The following is a 19,917-nucleotide window of genomic DNA, read 5'->3' as shown; positions in this document are numbered from 1 at the left end:
ACTTCTCAGGAATTTGCTGGTAAAAATGTGAAAGGTTTAAAAGAGGAGCAGTGACCAATTTTTAAGGCATTAAACTATGAAGTCAAACATCTTTAAAGTCATATTCGATGTATCTGGTATTTTTATAACAACTGGAGACAATATAGCTACTTGACTGCTATGAAATGGCACTATGTACCTGGAAAACACACAGTTTTGTTTTTTCCTCCTCCACAGTCGACAAGCTTCAGACCCACTGGGAAGACTCTCAGACCAAACTCTCCGACAGGCTCAAGCAAATCCTCAACATGCTGCAGGACTCCACAAACTGGCTGGACGCAAAGCGGGAGGTGGACTGCCTCATCAAACAGGCCAGTGGGAGGCTGGAATCGTGGCAGGAGATCACGTACACAGCGGACGCACTGAAGAAGCAACACGCAGATCTGAGGGTGGGCACCAGAGATCCGTCTGCATGGCTGCATGACGACTGGCACTCCCAGATCTGTTGGCATGGCAACGAGAGCGAGCCCTTTGGTTTCTGATCCCCTGCAGGTCTTCATGAAGGACCTGAAGCAGTGGCAGGGACAGGTGGCTGAAACCAACGCGCTGGCCAACAAGCTGCTGACGCTGTACGCCAACGACGACACGCACAAGGTCACCCAGGTCAATGACAACATGCTGGCGACGTGGGCGCACATCAACAAACGGTAACCGCACACGCGACAATACCAACGTCCTTCGTTCGGGAATACAAGTTGCATTAGTCCAAAAAATATGGCATAAAACAGGAATAAAACAGGATAGTTTGAGATAGTTCTGGTATTGATAAATAACAAATCACGCAATTTTTGTGACGACTTTACATCAACGAGGTGCTAACATGAAATATGTTAGCACCGTTCTGTAAGTCAGGACAGTCGTTTGGCACACAAGAGAAATTGTTGTTCAGAATATTAATGTGCATCTATTAATTTGTGAAAATCTAAAATAATTGGTGAAAGTGCCATGTGTCCAGGGTTCATTTTGGTTCAACTTGATAATAAAGCCTGAGTTTGGAGGCAAGTCCTTGGTTTCCCTCATCTCTCTCGCCCGTCTGCAGAGTTTCAGACCGAGAGGCGGCGGTGGAAGCCGGCCTGAAGCTGCTCCACCAGTTCTACCTGGACCTGGAGAAGTTCCTGAGCTGGCTGACGGAGGCGGAGACCACCTGCAATGTTTTAATAGATGCCACCAACAAGGAGAGGCTGCAGGATCAGCCTGAGGCGGCCAAGAGGCTGCTGGCCCAGTGGAAGGTAGGACACGGTTTAACACACACACATCCTCTTCATTAAGGCATGTAATCTGGCTCGTTTGAGGTGTAACTGCATGACCTGGTTATTTACCAGGGACAGAAAGTGCTGGATCTTAACAGGGAGCTCAGAAAAAAAAAAAACTAAATTAGTTTCAGCTCTCCTGCCATCACAGTTCTTGTTTGATCCGTCCCCCCTTCCCTCACCAGGTACCAGTGGAACAGGATTATCCGTGTTTCTCACTCCACCTGTCAGACGTCATTAGACGATGACTGATTCCCTCATGTTTCCTCGCTCGCCGAGTCAGGATATTAATGGAACAGATTTCCTGTGTTTATATATAAAACACTGGCCCCTGCATGAATAATGGAGGAGCACTCAGCTTTGGAGCTGTGTGGGCAGAGAGTAAATTGTTTTCACAAGGACAGCATGGCATAAGGGCAGAGCAGGTTTAGCAGAGAGACTTTCTTCTGCATCTTTCCTCATTCCGTTTCTTTTTTTTTTCTATATTCATACAGAGTGATAGATTTTTAATGTTTATGTCTGCCTGTTTGAACGATTATGGCTCACGGCAGATGAAAACCCTAATTCTGTCTCTCAGGAATATTGAAATATTAAGTATTTTATTTGGGCCGAGATTTTTAAAACAAGCAGTGATGGCCTCCCGAAAAGTATGTCCATCTGCCGTGCAGTGTGTTGTCGTTTTCGGTGTCAACCACATGATTCATGTGATGCAAAAAAAAAAAAGGTGTCTCCATTGCAGTTTTGCGAAATACATCCATTTTGTTACAGCTGAAAATCTGCCACTTTTCAATTCAGCGAGTTTATTTTTGAAATTTCAGTTTGCACAAAACAACACAGCTATTTAAACCCAACTTTTTTGACAATTTTTGCGTAAATTTCGCAATAAATTTGCTCGACGATAAGTTGTCCCAGATATCATGATGAACAATATTACTGTGACGTGACGGTTCAGACTGCAGAAAACAATCGGATATATACCCGAATTAGTACCACACATCTGTTTTTTTTTTTCTTTTTCTTTTACGGGGGTAAAACGACCAGAATTGCGTCATTCAGACTGTGGTGAAAAAGTCGTCCGTAGGTCGCATGAGGCCATTTGAAGGTGAATGTTGTGGAGAATACCAAACCAAAATCTAATCAACATCCTGTAGCGAGACTTTAAACTTTCCGTCTCACTCCAGCCTTTTTAGATCTACAGTGTTTTTAATTGAGCTCACTTCAGTTTTTGTAAAGCTGACATCAAACGCCATCCCAGAAGATAACGTCCTCCTGGCTCAGCCCAGTGTTTGATTAACAAGTCGAAAATATAAAGAAAAAAAAAAAAAGAAAACACTAGCACAATTCCCTCCCCTGCTTGGAATGACAACAATGCTGATACGGCAGCATGAAGAGAGCTCATTGGCCGCTCCCGGTCTGGCGGACATACGGAAAAATGCCCCCCGCTGCATTGTGGGTGTTGAATGGTGGCCTCTGTCTGTGGCGAGGACACACTCTGACCCTCATCCTGCTCCCACTCGCTCTCTGTGTCGAAACTCGGACACACTCGCATGTTGGAAACGGAATCTGAAATGCAAATTTCAGCTTTTATTCCCTCTTCTCACACACGCACGCACACACACACACACACACACATGCATTAAGAGTTGTGTCAGTCCAACAGGCAGTGCTGTGTGCAGCGCTGAGATAGTCTTCTGTGTCCAATTATTATGGCAGCTGTAGCACCCAGAGAAGTGCGCACACTCTCTCCGGGGCGACAACGCCACACGCAGATAAGGTTTAATTGGAAAACGAGCTCACTCATCGTTTTCCTCTTGCTTTCATGTCCTCTTTGCCTCTTTCCTCCTCCTATCTCTTCCTCGCCCCCCTCTTGTGTTTCCACCAACTTACCCGGCCCAACTTTGTCTCCTTGCCCTCCCCGTCCGTCTCGTCTCCAGTATCTGCCTCGCGTTTTAAACGGAGGGCATTTCTGTGCGGCCGCTGTGCGCGGGGAGCTCGTTTGAACAGAACAGAGGAAAAACATGATGGCGCTTCCTCTGCGACTTAGCGTCTAGTTTCTTCTTTGGAGGATGCTGCGTAGGAAGGTCTACCAAGTTCAGGTTGGAACGTAAAATTCAAGCTTCGTTCTTTTGTAAAGCGGAAAAAAATCCTGTTATAAAAACAGAAAATACATGTACTGTCATTGTGTGTTTTACATGTTGTGGACGTCGTCGTTTTTAGAGTTTTGTCGTTAAAGTTCAGATGGATAAAGAACTTCTTTGTTTCACCGATGATCGTTGAGCCCATTGGATTCATGTGAAACTCTTCTCTTGTCATATTCATGTCTGACCTAATCTTTGGTTAAAGAGGCAGTGTTATGTGCTTTCTAGTCACAGAGTATCATTTACAGCACAGTCAAGTAATTATGTCAACTTCAGTGAAAATTTGACTTTGCGAGAAATTGGGCATTTGTGTCTTTAAGAAACTCCTGTTCTTTCTGAGACTCTGCCTTGAGGAAGTCATCACAACATGGCTCCTCTATTAACCCTTTAACAACATTTTTACCAGTGTTGCACTGAGAAGTAGCTCCTATAATGAGCTACCAGTTCCACCAGTTTTGCTAATTGCTAGTGGCTAGTCTGAAGGAGCTGCATGGTTGCCATGGGAGATTAAAGAATTTCTCAAACATGCATGAAAGAATCAAAGCAACACTCCAGTTATGTTTTTTGATGACATGGCGGCAATTTGTTTTGTAAAGTTCCTTGATACATTTGTTGAGAATTGGTGCTATATACATAAACTTAACTGAGTTGAATTAAAGCTCACAACAGTCCAATTTGCATAATACTTCTATCCCTTAAAATACAGATTTCTGTTGTCAAATTTTAATATAACACATGCACATACAAAAAGCAGTTTTCAAATGAGGATTTTATTAGCAGAAAAAGCCATCAAAATTTTGTTGCATTAAAGGGGCAACTTTCTTGAGCTTTACACCATGTTATAATGCTACTAAATTATCAAAAAAAAAAATACCTGAGTGTTACTTTGATTCTGTCACGCATGTTTGAGTAAAGTATTTACTTTAATCCCCATAGCAACCATACAGCTGTGCAAAACTCCTGGGTACACCGAAGTGCAGATCTCCCCCAGGACTCCACTCGGCTCCTTCAGACTAGCCAGCAGCAATTAGCAAACACCTGGTGGAACTGGAGAGCTCATTATAGGAGCTATTTCTCAGTGCAACACTGGTAAAAATGTTGTTAAAGGGTTAATAGAGGAGCCATGTTGTGATGACTTCCTGGAGGCGGAGTTTCAGAAAGAACAGGAGTTTCTTAAAGAGACAGGCCCAATTTCAAGGCATTAAAATTACAAAACTAAATTTCTCTCAAGTCATATAGCATTTTTATTATAAATCCTGCCTGTTTGTGTTAAACTAGGACCTCCAGGCAGAGGTGGACGGCCATGAAGAGCTGTATCACTCCCTGGATGAGAACGGCCAGAGGATCCTGACCTCTCTGAGGGACCCTGAGGACAGGGTTCTGCTCCAGAGGCGTCTGGACAACATGAGGCAGCGCTGGAACGACCTGCGCAGCAAGACTCTCAGCATGAGGTGAGACACACCTGGACTGCAGACGGACCAAAGAGGGAGAAATGCTTCAGTTTGGATCCAGATGATTTAAAAAAAAAGAAAAAAGGTGGGAGGAAAAAGCTTGTGCTTCTTTGGTAGGTCACAGCTGGACTCCGAGATGGCTCCCTGGAAGAGGCTCCACATGTCACTGCAGGAGCTGCTGAACTGGCTAAGGCTCAAGAGTCAGCAGCTGGAGCAGGAGAAGCCTGTAGGGGGCGATGTTCCCACCGTGCAGTCCCAGCTGGATACACACAGAGTAAGGGGGAAACATGACACAAGCTTATGTCTAAGATTAATAAGGAAATATGTGATGTTTTTTTTCTGGCATAAAATTGTTTTAATTAGACTTTATTGGATTAAAAAAACAGAAAATTGCTGTGTTTAGGGACGATAATAAAAGCCTAAAATGAGAAGAATCAGACTGGAAGAATCCATGACCTCCTGAAACTCACACTAGCATCATAATTTAATGTCTACATGCAGGGTTTGCCACCAAAAAATACAAAAAAAACAAAATAAGTAAAGATTAAATATAATGTTCTGTCATGGTAAATGGTAAAACAGCCAATGAAATCGAAGAAAACCTCCAGTGTAGCTGACACTCGATTCCAAGCATCGTTTGTTCTGAGATCAAAGATAAGTGGAATGAAAGCTACCTCTGGTGTAAGTAGATAAGAGACTTGAACATGTGCGTGTGCATGTGTGTGTGTGTGTGTGTGCACGCGTGTGCGCGTGCGTGCGTGCGTGCGTCTGTGTGTCTGTCATAGGGGTTCAAAATGGAGCTCAGAGCCAAGGATCCGGTGGTGACCAAGGCTCTTGATGATGTGGGATTCTTCCTGTCCGAACTGCCTAGAGAGTCGCCATCACCTGAACTGAGAGGTAATACACAGACGCACACACACACACAAACTTCATTTATGTCTAAAACAGATTCGCTGACATAAATAACGCATTTATTCCTGCTTTATAATGTTTTTGTTTTGAGATTGTTCCTTCAAAGAACCATTTGACATTTATTTATTTATTTATTTGGTTATTTTATTCATTTAGAGCTTAAGATGAACATGCCACATGTTGACTTTAACAAAAGTTTTGACTTTTCCTCAAAGGTCAATTAACTACACCTTGAGTAGTCAAAGAAGTCTTCATGAAAATGTTGTTTACTACATTGTTTAATCATAAATTAAACGGTGATCTCCCACGTTTTAGGTTCAGTTTCACACACCCTGTACACTACCTGACCTGTAGAATGATGAACTTTTGGATTTGGAGGATTTAAACTCCTTCAGTTCTCAAATCTGACATAAAGGAAGGAGAATTAGCTTTCCCTCTCTCTTTGCTCATAAATTAAAAACATGCCTAGTGACAGCCTAGCGACGACTGCTTGTGGAGGTCGACACGGAAACGCAGTGGCAGATGCTTTACTGGCCGTGCTGTTTGCACCATGGCAGCAGCTTGGACTACAAAACAAGCCAAGCCTAAAGTGTGGTCTAATAAATCTGACAGGCTGCCAAATTGAGCAGGTTCAGAGAGGAAGAGGGGAATTCCAGCGTCTGCTCAGTCAGTGCTTCAGGCAGTAGCTCTATCGCCCTCATGTGGCTCTCAGAGTTTGGCCAAGTTTAATGGCCAAAATTCAACAACTTGAGGGACAGACACAAGGGTGTAAATACCTTTCTAAGGCACAAATATTTCTATGGTCTAGTCAAAATTTTGACCTAAATCCTATTGAGAATATGTGGCAAGGCTTGGAAATTGGGGCTTACAAGAGCTTTTTATCCAACCAGACTGAACTTGAGCTATTATGTGAAGAATAGGTGAAAGTTTCTAGAAACATACTAGTTGTACTAGAAACATACTAGTTGTACCTTCACAGAGGCACAACTGATCAAATATAGCTTAATAAATGAGGCTGTTGCTATGAGTTACTCATTTTGCCAGACCTGGCTTATCCCAAACGTCAGACATCAGCCCGGAGGAGCGTGCTCAGAACGTGGGCCGAGTGTTGCGCAAAGAGGCGGACGACGTGGTGAGCAGGTGGGACCGGCTCAACGTCGACTCGGCCGACTGGCAGAGGAGGTTGGAGTTGGCCCTGGACAGACTGATGGAGCTCCAGGAAGCAGAAGACCTGCTGGACAAGCAGCTGAAGCAGGCGGAGATGGTGAAGCAGGGCTGGGAACCCGTAGGGGAACTGTTGATTGACTCCTTACCTGAGCACATCAGCAGAGTCAAGGTAACTCCAGAATAAACCAACAGAGAATAAACCAAGACTCTTTCTTCATAAGAGTAATTATCTGCATTGTCATTTTAATCTGAGTGTTTACAAATGTTTATATATATATATATATGTGTGTGTTTCTCTTTGGCTCAGGAGTTCCAGGAAGAAATAGCTCTGATTAAGGACGATGTGACACACATGAACCATTTGGCATCAACGTTCGATCCATCCGACATCCAGTTGTCTCCTAGCAACCTGGAACGCATTGAAGACCTCAACACGCGCTGGAGACTGCTCCAAGTATGTACCCTTAAACATTCTCGCGCGCACACACGCACACACACACACAAAACTGTCTCCAACCTAAACCAGGGTACTAACCCTCCAATCTGGTTAGCTCCTGGTTCCCTAACCTTGCCGTTTTTAGTTATTTAACTACAATTTTACCTACTAAAATGCTCTCATTTGCAATCATGACCAGTGGATGACTAAATTCAGCTGTTTGAAGACATTTTACCTGTCATCGTAAAGGTCTCTTAACTTAATTTATATGTTCATGGATTGAGAGGTCAAAGCTTTTACCTTATTAGGACATTAGCCTGAGTGCCTTCCATCAAAATGTTAAGGTGGCTGAAAAGCTGAAGCACTGAAAACACATGTAGGCAAAGCTTTTAAGGACGTTAGAGCAATGTTTGCACTTTATTAACCAACCAAGGCTGACATTGCTTTGACTAAATTTAGCCAAGACCTCAGCCCCAAACCGTGTTAAGTTTTCTTGCAAAAACAATTGGTGAAGTGAATGACAATCCCAACTTTGGTGGTGTCATGGTTCATTAGGTACAGAGGTCACACACACACACGCACACACACACTTGCGGTTCCATATTGGTGGAAAACCTGCCTCTTCACAGATTTATATTATAATCCATATCTGAAATATTTAAAACAAAATGCAGCTTGAGAAGCTGGAATAGCTAAGCGCAATGCTAATTCACACGCTATTGGTTAGTGTTTGCAAAACAGCCAATGGAGGAATGCCATTCGTTTTCCTTTATGTTGATTGGTTGTATCCCCCAAGAGCGGAGAATAGGAAAATCATGGACGGTAGTTTCTGCGGTAGATGGTTTCTGCTTGGCACTACTGCTTTGTGAATTAATTCATATTAATTAACATTAGGAAGCTAATGAGCTATGCCTTGTTAGCAAGATTGAATTTAGCCTTAATGCTATCACTAAGCTAACTAAGGTTGGATACAAACACATTTTTTTCCAATCATTAAACTTATTTACTGTTCAAAATGTGTTCTTTATACAGCCGATAAAGAACACAAAGTTTGCACACAATGAATAAATTCTAGAACTGCAGTGCTAAAATCATGTGGAAGTAGCTGCGTTAAGTTAGTTCTGATTTGTTCCTTTGTGTATCTGCTGGTAAATCCTTCTGAAAGTTTTTCAGAAGGATTTGTGGCCAAGATAAATTAGATAATGTTAGAATCTAACCGAGTATTACCCCCAAAAAAATCTACTTTAATGGCTCAAACTTGAGCAAATTTTCATTTTTTAACACATTAATTAGTTGCATATTCAGTATGTAAAGCAAAATAAAATGTTGAAATGGTGAGTAATTACATGTATTTAATATGTAATAAAAGAATATATCATCAGGTTGTAGTAGCAGTAGCTGGCTGAACTAACATTTAAATGATAGACTGTACTCCTGAGACTACACCAAGTCTTTTATCACAACCGGCTTTTATGATCTGAGGGCTCTTCTAAATATTTTAGACATTTTGACTACTACTAAGATTACTATGATTAAACTGAGCTAGCTCAGCCTTCATGGTAGAATCCTTTCATAATGACGAGGTGCCAGTGATCAGAGGCAGTTCAGCCTCGGTTTGTGTCAGCAACAATAAACACCACCCTTTGTGTACTGGAAGTCAACCGGTGATCATAACAGGGTGTGACGGATAGAGCCAATCAGCCGGATGAAATGGACGCCTGGATGCAACAGCAGTGACAGGACCAGAAGGCTGGTCTTTCTGAAGTTCGGACCGGAGCAGATGCTTTGGCACCGACACAAACATTTGGCTTTCTTTTTTGCAACAATAAACCAAGGTGTTTCTTTGCTCGGCTTTAGCCATAACACACAGTTCACTACTGTGTGTTATGGCAACCATGGGAACTTCTTGTAATATCAGCTGGGTCTGCAAATAAATTTATTTGATGCAAAAAAAACAAAAAAAAAACAGTGAATAATAAAATGTCCATCAAAGAAGTTGGACCCTATCACAATAGAATCAGGACTCATCTCTACGGATGTATTAAATGTTTGCATATGGTTTAAGTGAGGCATCTCAAGACGTTTCTTATGTCTCAAACATACGGTTAAACCTTCAAGAACTTTTCAAGAGCATTGACCTGAGCTGAAATCCAGTGTTGGCCAGTGATGCAGTAGTTTGTTCAGTCATCACGGCAATCGTGGAACTGTACATTTTGAAGAATGCACTTCTGAAAGAAGGGGTGAACAACAAAACCTGCCGAACCAATGTGGAGTGTTTGACTGTTTTACTGATCTGATACCGAAAGCTAAAGTTGTAATTACTTTGGCTTCTCTTGTTTGTTTTTCATTGTCCTTTGAGTGTTGCCATTTAGAGTTTAAACTGGTTCTTAAAAACTTCTTTTAGTCTTCAATCTAGGTATTAATGATTTGTTTAGATGGGATTATGCCTAAACTTAATTTTGTACATCTAATATATGTGTATGTCTGTGTTGGGAGGAGGGAAATAGCTCGAGATTCAGCTCTTTCAAGCGAGTTCACGTTGTTCTTTTATGCCTAAAGGGTCGCAGGTGATGGTCAACATAGGCACAAAGTGCACTCTCGGTAATAGCAGCAGGTTCTGCCTCAACAATCCCACACCGTCTCTTGTACAATTCTAATCAGGTTACCGTGGATACGGGAAAAAGCAACTCGGGCAGCAATGGACTGGATGAGGTGGACTCAAAGGTAATTTCAGTTCCTGGCTGCATAGAAGCAGAAAAACTGGGACGGGCCATCACTGTCACATCTTCTTCATCTCACATCGCGGCTCTCCTCCTCTCACTTCCTCTTTCCCATGCTGTGTCATCAGCTGCTTTGTCATTTGGGTAGCAGATGAAAGGTTGGATGTTTAATGAGCCAGTCTGTCCACAAAGATGGACTCTAACCCATCTCAGTCCAGCAGCTTGAGGACTTCAACACCCAAGCTCACACACATACCATGGTGCTTCCCCTGGGGATTTTAAAGATGTAGCTTCCTGGCAGGCGTTGACAAAGCAGCAAGAATCAGCTGAATTTCCATCATTTTCTATTAAGGAATGATATTTTGCCATGTATTTAATCTTCACAGACACTACTTTACTAAAAATAGTGCCACCAGTATGTCTGTCTCGTGGCTCCAGGACTATTCACCCCTCCACAAATGTGTTCCTTCTGCTGGTAGATATTATTTATGGAAGTCATAAAACCACAAATTGAAATACAGACTATAGAAAATTATATTTAAGAACCATTTTTGACATTAGTCTTTTTAATTCTACTAAAAATAACATTGATAGGAAACCAATAGCAGTGTTGGCAAGGAAACAATCCACATTAACAACTAAAATTAATTACTGAAATAAATTAACTTTATGGTGATGTTCAAACCTATTGAAATACCTGTGGGAAAGTCTCAACCTCATCAGGTTTTGATCCAACACAAACTTTTAGCAATCAGGCTAAACTTGTGCTTTTGTCAAGTTATCCAATATTGGGGAGCTACCAGATCATCCACAAGGACAACCCAGCTAGTTAAAGGACTTTAGCTGAAATTTTAGCAGAAATACTGGAACACTTTAGAATGTTTTATTTCTATTTATCAAACAATGATCTTGTTGTCAGTCCTGTCCTTTAAAATCTAATTTAAAAAGTGTTTGTTTGTTGTTGTTTTTTTTGGCAGAAATGAACCTAACCCAAAAGGTTCATAGATCCTGGTGGTATTTATAATAGTTTGAGTTAAGGAGGAAGTGAGTTGACAGGAGAGTGGGACTCCTGTTGTTTTGATACTTTTTACATTTCAGATAACATTTGTAAATGAAGCATGTAGACATGCCTCATTCAGACTGCATCACCCTGCAGGTCCTCGACTTCACATTCAGTCATCCTGTCCATGTTCATCTTTGTTTTCTTCACTCAGGCCACCAATGTGTTCTTATGTACACTTTATAATTATTTACAAGTGTCGATTTAAATGTATATAATTTAGATTTATTTTTGTTGATATATTTGGCTAAAATAACTTTTTTTCTTTTTACACACAAACCAAACGATGCAACTAAAACAAGTGGACGTAGCTTGTTAGTTGGTGATTAAAAATAACATCAAAGTGGAGGGAAAAACATACATCTGGAAAATGTAAAGATGATCTATTCCATTACTTTTTTACACGCTGCAACCGAAGAAACTAAAGGCATAGTTCAAATTTTGCTGAAGTTGGCAAAATCTCGATAAATTAGTAGATAATTGGCAAGATTTAATTTATTCAAAATGAAGGGATATAACACAGAATAATACTCTGGAAAATCACTTTGATCAAATACATTTTAATTGTATGAGAACAGCTCTTCTAAAACTCTAAACTATTCTTGTTAGCTTTTAGAATTAATGAATTGATTTGTGTTTTGGTCATAAAATGTATCTAAATGAACATCAGAGGGTCAGGCAATGAATAAAAATGTTTATTTTATTTTTCTTAGAATGGCTCCTGCTTTCTGTCTAACAGATATCTGTCAAAGAACATCTGAAGCAGCTGACAGACGCTCACACAGACTTCTGCCTTTCTCAAGGTGAGGCCCCGCCCCTCTCATATTCATTTCTATATGCCCAATAAAATAAAATAAATGATGCTAAACTTTATGATTTTGCCAGGTTTTACTCTGTTGATTTTGGTAGCTGTGTGTTTTTTTTTGTTGTTTTTTTTATCTAATGTAAACCCCCAAAATACACAAAAATAAATAAATGATACAGGAAAGTATTCAACCATAAGCCATAAAAGGTTATTAATGGAAAGTTAAGTGAAAGGAGGAAGTGTGTTAGGAAAAAAGAACAAGAAGCTGGGACAATTTTTTTTATATCTACTGAAAAACAGAATAGTTTACATATCAGGGTAAATTAAAGAGCAGGCTCGCTTTGCAACATCCTATCTTTGTAAAGGTCAAGTAACAAAAAGAAGATTAAAAAGAAGAGTATCTTGGGATTTGTTGCACCTTTTTCCCCCAGATAATGCATAAACTGTGTGAAAGTTCAGGTCTTTTGTTGTGACACTCCTCATCTGTCCCTGTGTCTTCTCCAGGATCGGTAGAAAGACCGTTCGAGCAGGGCATCTCTCCAAACAATGTGCCCTATTATATCAAGTAAGTGCAGATCTCTGGGTGGTGGGCCAGCTGATCCTCACATTCTCCTGCCCTTTGTGAAAGCAGCTCTGTTTCTTCTGTTCTGAGATAAACAGATTTCCCTTGGGAACTTTAACTCAACTTCATGTTTGTTTTTAACATATTTACCGCCTTTACTTCTTCTGTTTTGTTTTACATATATATGACGTATGTTTCAAAAACGACTAAAGCTTAGTCGTTTCATACTATTTTTCTACTCATACTATTTTTGTTTGATCGATGTCAAGAGAAGGACAGTATATAGATAAATTCCTACATTTTGTGGTTCAATGATGTTAAAGGCTGATTTGGGACAAACTTATGAACCACTGTACATCAACCATAAGGGAACATTGTGACAAAGAGCTTTTGGAAGAATTGCAAGTCAGTTGTTCGTGCTTACTTCAAGTCCTTAACGCAGATTTCAGACCGCAAGCATGTCGCCGTCTGAAAACAGACCACAAGATGCTTAAGAGTCTTAAAAAACCCTTAAACGTCACCATGGAAAGGTCAACGTTCTTGCTAGTGTTGTACAATCAGAAAGAGGCTGCTGAAGTTACAAAAAGAAGAATTGGAAGAATCTGATATAAATTATTTGGACACCAAAGCGGAGAACATGTTTGAACTTTTCCTTAAGAGGTCAACCTACGCCGCAGGGATCACGCGCTGCTGTAAAGTCTTGGACAAATTGTCAGCTTACCAGGAAAAAAGATGAGATGCTACAACCGAACACATGCTTCTGCATTTTAAATCAGCTGGAAGCTTTTCAGTAGCAGCTGTTCATGTTTAAATACCGGCGAGGATCTCCTGATGGATCCACATGTTTTCACTCTACAGTTGGTACTCATCAGTAATTGGGGGCATAAAATCCAGAGTGGATCGTCCGAATTTCTGCAGCTGTACTCGCATGGGCACAAACGGCTTTTGTTTCACTGCACACACACACACACACACTCACACACCTCCACACTGTTCCAGAGTTAATGTAACAGTTGAGACTTGTCTGCACTTTTCTCCTCAATCCTGCAACACTGACTCCCAAAGCAGAGCTACTCCCCCCACCTCCCCTCACCCTTCCTCCTTATCTCTCCTTTCTCACAAGTAAAAGACACTTTGCTCTCCTTCCCTCCTCTAGCTCTCTCCCAGCCGGCCTTTATTGTTCTCCCTCTGCTTCACGATGCCGAGTGCGAGTGGTGTTTAGCTCTCGCTGTCCGTCCTTCTTGTCAGGGAGGTGAAAACCCCCCTCAGATGATGTTCAGGCTCTTTTGCTCCCTGAAACAGCAGGAAGGGGGGGAAGGGATTCAGAGGCAGGGAGCCTGATCTCTGCCTGGTCTAGCAGAGCTGTGGGCCGATGCTGAGCGGCAGGCCAGGCTAGACAGGAAGTAAGCAGGGTTTAATTTCAAAATAAAGATCTTCATAAAAAAAATTGTGGCTAAGTGTAAAAGAATACTTCAATCTTAGTAGCTAAGATCAAAACAGACCTCTAGAGTTTCAGAGCAACTCTCACCTGAAGTGACATTTTATACAATATTTTATACTGCTAATTGAAGAAGGAAATAGAGGTTGGAGGTTGTGCGGCACCAATAATCTTCCTATGTCAAACATAAATTGAACAGGACACTTATATTTGTCAGTATAAATTAACGACAGACATATGAAATATAGAAATGGAAATGAAATCTACATTTATTTGAAACTATTTTAAAAGTTAGAATAGGTAATTATTTAGAATGAATACAAGTAAAAATAGAACTAAAGCAAAGGTAAATTCGACTACAAAAAATTTTGTTGATTTTGTTACGACAATGTATCTTACCAATTTACTGTATGAATACTGTAGAAAACCCTGTTTCTTTTCCTTAAGTGGTGCCGCATCATCAGAGTTGAGTATGTGGACTCTTCCCATTTAAAAAATAAATAAATAAAATCCTCTCTTCAAACAGCCCAACCTATGAAATTCTGGTGGCGTACCTGATTAACCCTGCTCTGTGGAGGCGGACATTGATGTCTGACATAGTTTGTTTCCTAAGAGAAGAGAAAGAATTCAGCTGCTGGTTGCTGAATCCCATCTTAACATCTGTCTGGATTTAAGTTAACCTTCAGTCACCACAGGCTTTGTTTTCCCACAGATGCTGCTTGTAAATGGTTTATGTTGTTACTGCTTCATTTTCCCCCCACACACATTTTTATTTGCAAAACATAAGTTGTTTGGCATTGAAAAACACATACCAAATTTTGCTGCTCAAGCCACAAATGCATTTTTTTAAAACAAATATGACAGAATTTAAGGGGATAGAAACAGGCTTTCCAACTGTAGGTGGGTGAAGTGTCTTAACCAAGGACACGACAGGAGAGGGGATTGGACTGGAACAACCCATTTGTCCCTCATCACCCCCTCAGCATGACAGTTGAAGCCAGATTCTTTTACTCTGTGTAAAAACAAAGCAATGTTTTCCACTGCCTAACATTAAATCAGACTAAGTGTTTCCTTCCCAGACGATGATGTCACATTTGAGCTATTGGGAGGCACACTTTAAATACATCACTTTATTGTATGATGTCACTGGAAGATCAAGACAAGCCATGCAAGTTTCAGAGTGGACATTCCTAATGAATACTTAAAAATATAATTATAAAAATAGATTGTTAGGAATAATAGTTTATTTAAGAACACAAATGGTTACATAAAAATAACATAAAATAACCACATGGATTTACATATTGTCACCTTCTTAAACTAATGGTCTAATTTATTTTTGCCAAAAGTGATTTTGACTTTAAGACAAAAAATCAGCCCCTCAAAATTTTAGGAAGGTGACAATATTTAAAAGACATTGCAATCTAAGAACATTTTTAAATTAATCCTGATAATCTTAAATATGAATACAATGTTGCATGTGCACAAGTTTTACTAGTTAAATTGAATTACTCATATTAACTTTTGATGTTCTTATAATTTATTAAGACCCCCGGCCCCCTCCTGAATATTTGGACTGAGCCCAGTGTTTCAGAATCCTAGCTACGCCTCTGGGAGCATTGTTGACGACCTGAGTTAAACGCCTGTTTTGCTGCTCGAAAGTAAGAGGAATTTGTTTCAGAGTGATGCCGAAGCCATAAAATAAGTGGTGAAACAAGTGGTTGCCGCTTTTATTTTGTCTGACCCAGCGGAAGTGTTCCTCCGCTGTATTTTCGCGACGTGTTAGCCTCCGCAGCCCCGTCGCTGCCGCTTGCAGAGAGGAACACACACCGACTCGCTTAGGCCCTTCACGGTAACCTCGGACGCCTCTCGCCGGTGTCAGGAGACGCTCCGTCCGCCTTGTCCTCCTCCTCTCTCCTCGCTGAGTCGAGCCATCACCTCTGGACTCGCAGGGCTGTGATTTGCGGGCGATGCGGGAGCAGTTTCGGAAGTGAGTAGCTGCAGAGGGGCTGGGGAATGTTTGTGGTGCTGATAAATAATGGGGATGGTGGTAATGCAGGGGAGCTTTTCACGCCGCTCGCACATCGACCGTGTGCTTTGACTGTCAGTCAATTATAACAGAATATTAAAGCGAATTGTCGGTTTTGCTGAGAAATGAGCGAGAAGCGCTTTTCCCTTTCTCCGCTAATGAAGTGGGAGGTAAATGGTTCTCTTTGGGAGTGATTTAACCCTTCCTGCGGTTGTTACCGGGGGAGCGAGGCGAGGTGTGCGGCCACTCGCGCCTCCTCGAGCCGCTCTCCTCCCCGCTCCTCTGCTGCCATATTGGAACATGAATCTGTATATATTCAGCCCGGAGCTGCGCCTGCATGTCAGCAGTATGTGATTGAATTTTTCCCACTGGGGAATACGTGGTAATCTCAACGAGTGTAATACACAGACCCCCGCCGTCAGTGCAGCAGTGTTTGAATTCCTTCACACTCCACACACGGTCACCTTCCTGGCAAATCGGCGCTGAATTGTTGCACATTTAGTGCTGTTTTGCACCGATCCGATGATCCACTTATCGGTTTTCAGCATGGCTGGATAGGATTTAGTCTTTATGGGAATGGCTGCTTCCCATTTTTGGCACCCATGTGATTGCAGGTGTGTGTGTGTGTGTGTGCGCGTGTGCAGGTGTGTGTGTGTGTGTGCGCGCGCGTGTGCGTGCTCCGACCAATTCACTTTTTAGTCCATGACTATTTGATTGACATGAAAAAAAGTCATGAAACAAATGTCAATTTTTAGAAAAGCATGAGCACTTGAATGAATACCAACATATCGAAACCAACCTAGTTTAGACCTTCTTAGCATTTCTTTTTAAATTAAGCAGCATCGTGGGGTATTTTGGACAGAGAATGGCTATTTAAGGTCATGCCAAAGAATTTCATTCGTTTCTCAGCCTGCACTTTGACTAGACCACTCCAAAACCTGCTTTTATATATTTTTGTTGGCAAAACTGCTGGTTTGCTTCAGATTATTACCCTGCTGCGTAACAGCAAACACGTGTTTAAGCCTAAAGTTCTTCTTCAGGATTTATCTCTGTAGATTATGTCAATATTGTTAGCAACTAGTGCCTAGCTCATTGCTGTGCTTTCAAATTCTGTTATTCTCTCACCTTTTTTGAATAAGTACACATAGTCACTTAAATGTGCTAGAAGCTTAGAAAAAAGTTGCAATTTATTAATCAATTCCTCTCATTGCTACTCAAGAGCTACTTCTCTATAAGAAGAGTCTTAATCATGCAGGGCATCGAGTGTGAAGCTCTCTCTGTCCTATCCAAGGGATAGAATAGCTTCTTTTTGAATGATACAGCAGCAAGAATAGCCCTTAGACTGTAGTGTGTTGAGAAATACTGCGCTGCTTTACAATTATGATATTTCATGCCACAGATCCATGTGGTTTTACATTAGTTTTACTCTTTAAAACATCTCCCTTAGCCCTGCTGTGCCCCTCAGCTGTGACATCGGACCACCGTCTTTGTGCATTTTTTACTAGTCCTAGTCAAATACATTTGTAATTCAGTGCATTTACATATGTGTTAAAAAAAAAAAAAAGGCCAATATTAAACCTCAGATATCGAAAGTGGGGAAAAAAGTGGATCGGTCGATCTTTCAACCAGTACCAATGTTCTGGTTGAAACGCCAAAAATGAGATGAGGAATGTATATTGATAGCAAACATTTAACATTAGTATAATATTTAAATTTAACATTAATTTTCTTGACATTTTTCTCATATCTAGGTCTGATCCAGTCTCATACCTTGAATTATCTCTTTGATTTCCATTTACAACTTTGTAATCAAAGTGTCGTTTTCAGCTGGTTGCTGAAAAAAACGACAGCTGTTCACTGTTACATGAGTCAACGCTCCACGTTGGACAAACACCTCGCTTGACCCGCAGCCGTTCTCGGTCCCGATGCGTTGCCGTGTTGCCGGTGAAAGCAGCTGCTGCGTGTTCATTCGGGGGCGTTTGTGTGAGCGGCGCTCTCATGACGAGCTGCTGTTTATCCACACTTTGAGGCTGAGGATTTTAGAGTAGCTCTTCACCAGGGGACCCCTCTCCTCATTATCGGGAGTGTGAGTGTGGGAGAGAGGCAAAACAAGCCTGCGGGCCGATTATTGTTTGTGCGTGCTTCAGAGACGGAGGTTAACTGCGGGTGTGCTCTCGTACAACCAGCTGGACCCACGTTGACCGCTTCCCAGCTGGACCGGGTTGCGTTTGTGCACTGCCGTGGCCCCAGGTAGAAACCGGACAGCTTGAAAAAGTCCGAGCTGCACTGCGTTCTTCTTCTCTTCTTTGTTTTGCTCGATGCAGTGGTTGAGCCACACCGCCCACTGTGTTCAGCAGTCACCCACTTTGCACACCTACTATTAAAGCCTGACCTGAAACATCCACCTGCACAGAGGAGAACACCAAGATATCATTTCACCTTTATCCCTGGCTTTATTTACTTCGAATACTAAAGTATGGCTGGAAAGGTTTTAAACTAGTAATGTGAAAAATAGTTTTTCATATTTGGACATTTTAACAGTGGTGAGAAATCCAAATAATATATAAAAAAATGTGCATCATGTGTGGGGCCAGTTGAAAAAATAAGAATAAAGCTGAAGCAGAACTGGACATTGACCCAATATGTACCAGTATGTCAGCCAATCAGGGTCTGAGAGTGAAGAAATTAAGCTATAGGCCTAGTCAAAGCCCAGATTTTTCCTTATTCAGCAGCAATATCACATGAGAGAGAGAGAGCAGTTGCTATAAAGCAGGGTTTAATTAATATTTAAATGTATTATTCATTTTGTGGCATTATTTCAAGATACCCTTAGCATCTCATATTAGCAATTAGCCTTTAATGAAGCTTACTGGAAAATGAGTTCAATACCAATACAAACAACCATGTAGGGAGTGAGATCTCTGTCAACAATATGACGTCTTAAATATTCCTCTTGCTCCGACTACAATTCTTAAACAGCAAAATGTCTGTGTCAAATCAGTGTCATTGTTCACAACTCCTGATTGGCCCAGTTTAAATCTCACTGGAGAAATCAGGCGGAATTGGATAGGAAGGCAAATGGCCGATCAAACTTCAGCGAGAAAATGGTTAATTATTTGCTTTCTGTAAAAACTGGATATGACATTCCTAAAACACCTAACTCACCCCTCCATAACATGTTATGTATTATAAGCCTGGCGGGCCACCAGGCTGTACTTGCCAATGGTAAAGCCTTGGAATTTGCGTTTACTTTGTTTTAAATACAGTGCAAAAAAGTAATGTAAGCTAGTTGATGCATTTATGGTGACCCCTGCCACCAGACGGGTCTGGGAGAAACCCGTCTCCACAACATTTTATTGCTGTTGGTTCCATTAGTTTGTCGATCAGATAATTGAGTTTCCAACCAGCAGGTCAAGCTAAGAACCCTCCAACTTCTGTTGCAAGCTGGACTCCATCTATTTAGACCCAAATACTCTTGAACTTACCAACACAATATTTTAATCTTCCTCTGTTTTTGTCCCTTTGCAGCCACCAGACCCAGACGACATGCTGGGACCATCCCAAGATGACGGAGCTCTACCAGTCTCTGGGTAAGCATCACCTCAACGTCTTTTAAGGTGTTTTGAATGTTTTTTTTATTGGAGGGTTTAAAACTTACAACATAACGTTTTGCTCCTCAGCCGACCTGAACAACGTTCGGTTCTCGGCCTACCGCACCGCCATGAAGCTCAGGCGCCTGCAGAAAGCTCTCTGCTGTGAGTACGGTCGCGGTGGCTCCTCGCCCCGTCGCGACGCTGCGCCTCGTCCTCCCCATTCGCTGCTTTTCTCTTTCCCTCGTCTTCGTCCCGCCTCTCCTGCCTCCTCTGTACTATTAACCATCTGTCCCGTTCTGTTTCTGTTTCTGACGCAT

General features: G+C 41.6%; 1 protein-coding gene across 11 annotated transcripts in view; it reads left to right on the top strand.

The window, feature by feature from the left end:
• Nucleotides 1–149: 149 nt before the first annotated feature.
• The window catches only part of LOC103149413 (dystrophin-like), a 37,600-nt gene continuing 17,832 nt past the window's right edge, over nt 150–19,917 (top strand). For 6 of the 11 annotated variants that reach the window (XM_016679921.1, XM_016679917.1, XM_016679916.1 and 3 more), the window contains exons 1-13: nt 150–428; nt 532–686; nt 1,079–1,268; nt 4,706–4,878; nt 4,996–5,152; nt 5,664–5,775; nt 6,858–7,126; nt 7,265–7,411; nt 10,055–10,117; nt 11,913–11,976; nt 12,483–12,543; nt 19,536–19,597; nt 19,688–19,762. In XM_016679921.1, coding sequence (XP_016535407.1) covers nt 165–428; nt 532–686; nt 1,079–1,268; nt 4,706–4,878; nt 4,996–5,152; nt 5,664–5,775; nt 6,858–7,126; nt 7,265–7,411; nt 10,055–10,117; nt 11,913–11,976; nt 12,483–12,543; nt 19,536–19,597; nt 19,688–19,762 — 1,792 coding nt within the window. In that variant the 5' untranslated portion in view covers nt 150–164. Of the gene's footprint in view, nt 429–531; nt 687–1,078; nt 1,269–3,295; nt 3,386–4,705; nt 4,879–4,995; nt 5,153–5,663; nt 5,776–6,857; nt 7,127–7,264; nt 7,412–10,054; nt 10,118–11,912; nt 11,977–12,482; nt 12,544–15,735; nt 15,969–19,535; nt 19,598–19,687; nt 19,763–19,917 lie in introns of those variants that run through there. The other 5 variants (XM_016679920.1, XM_016679915.1, XM_007568571.2 and 2 more) reach the window with 4 other exon arrangements.

This window comes from Poecilia formosa, unplaced genomic scaffold (assembly GCF_000485575.1).
Source record: "Poecilia formosa unplaced genomic scaffold, Poecilia_formosa-5.1.2 Scaffold225, whole genome shotgun sequence".
In the NCBI taxonomy this organism is placed as follows: domain Eukaryota; kingdom Metazoa; phylum Chordata; class Actinopteri; order Cyprinodontiformes; family Poeciliidae; genus Poecilia; species Poecilia formosa.
This window is presented reverse-complemented; position numbering and strand designations above follow the sequence as displayed.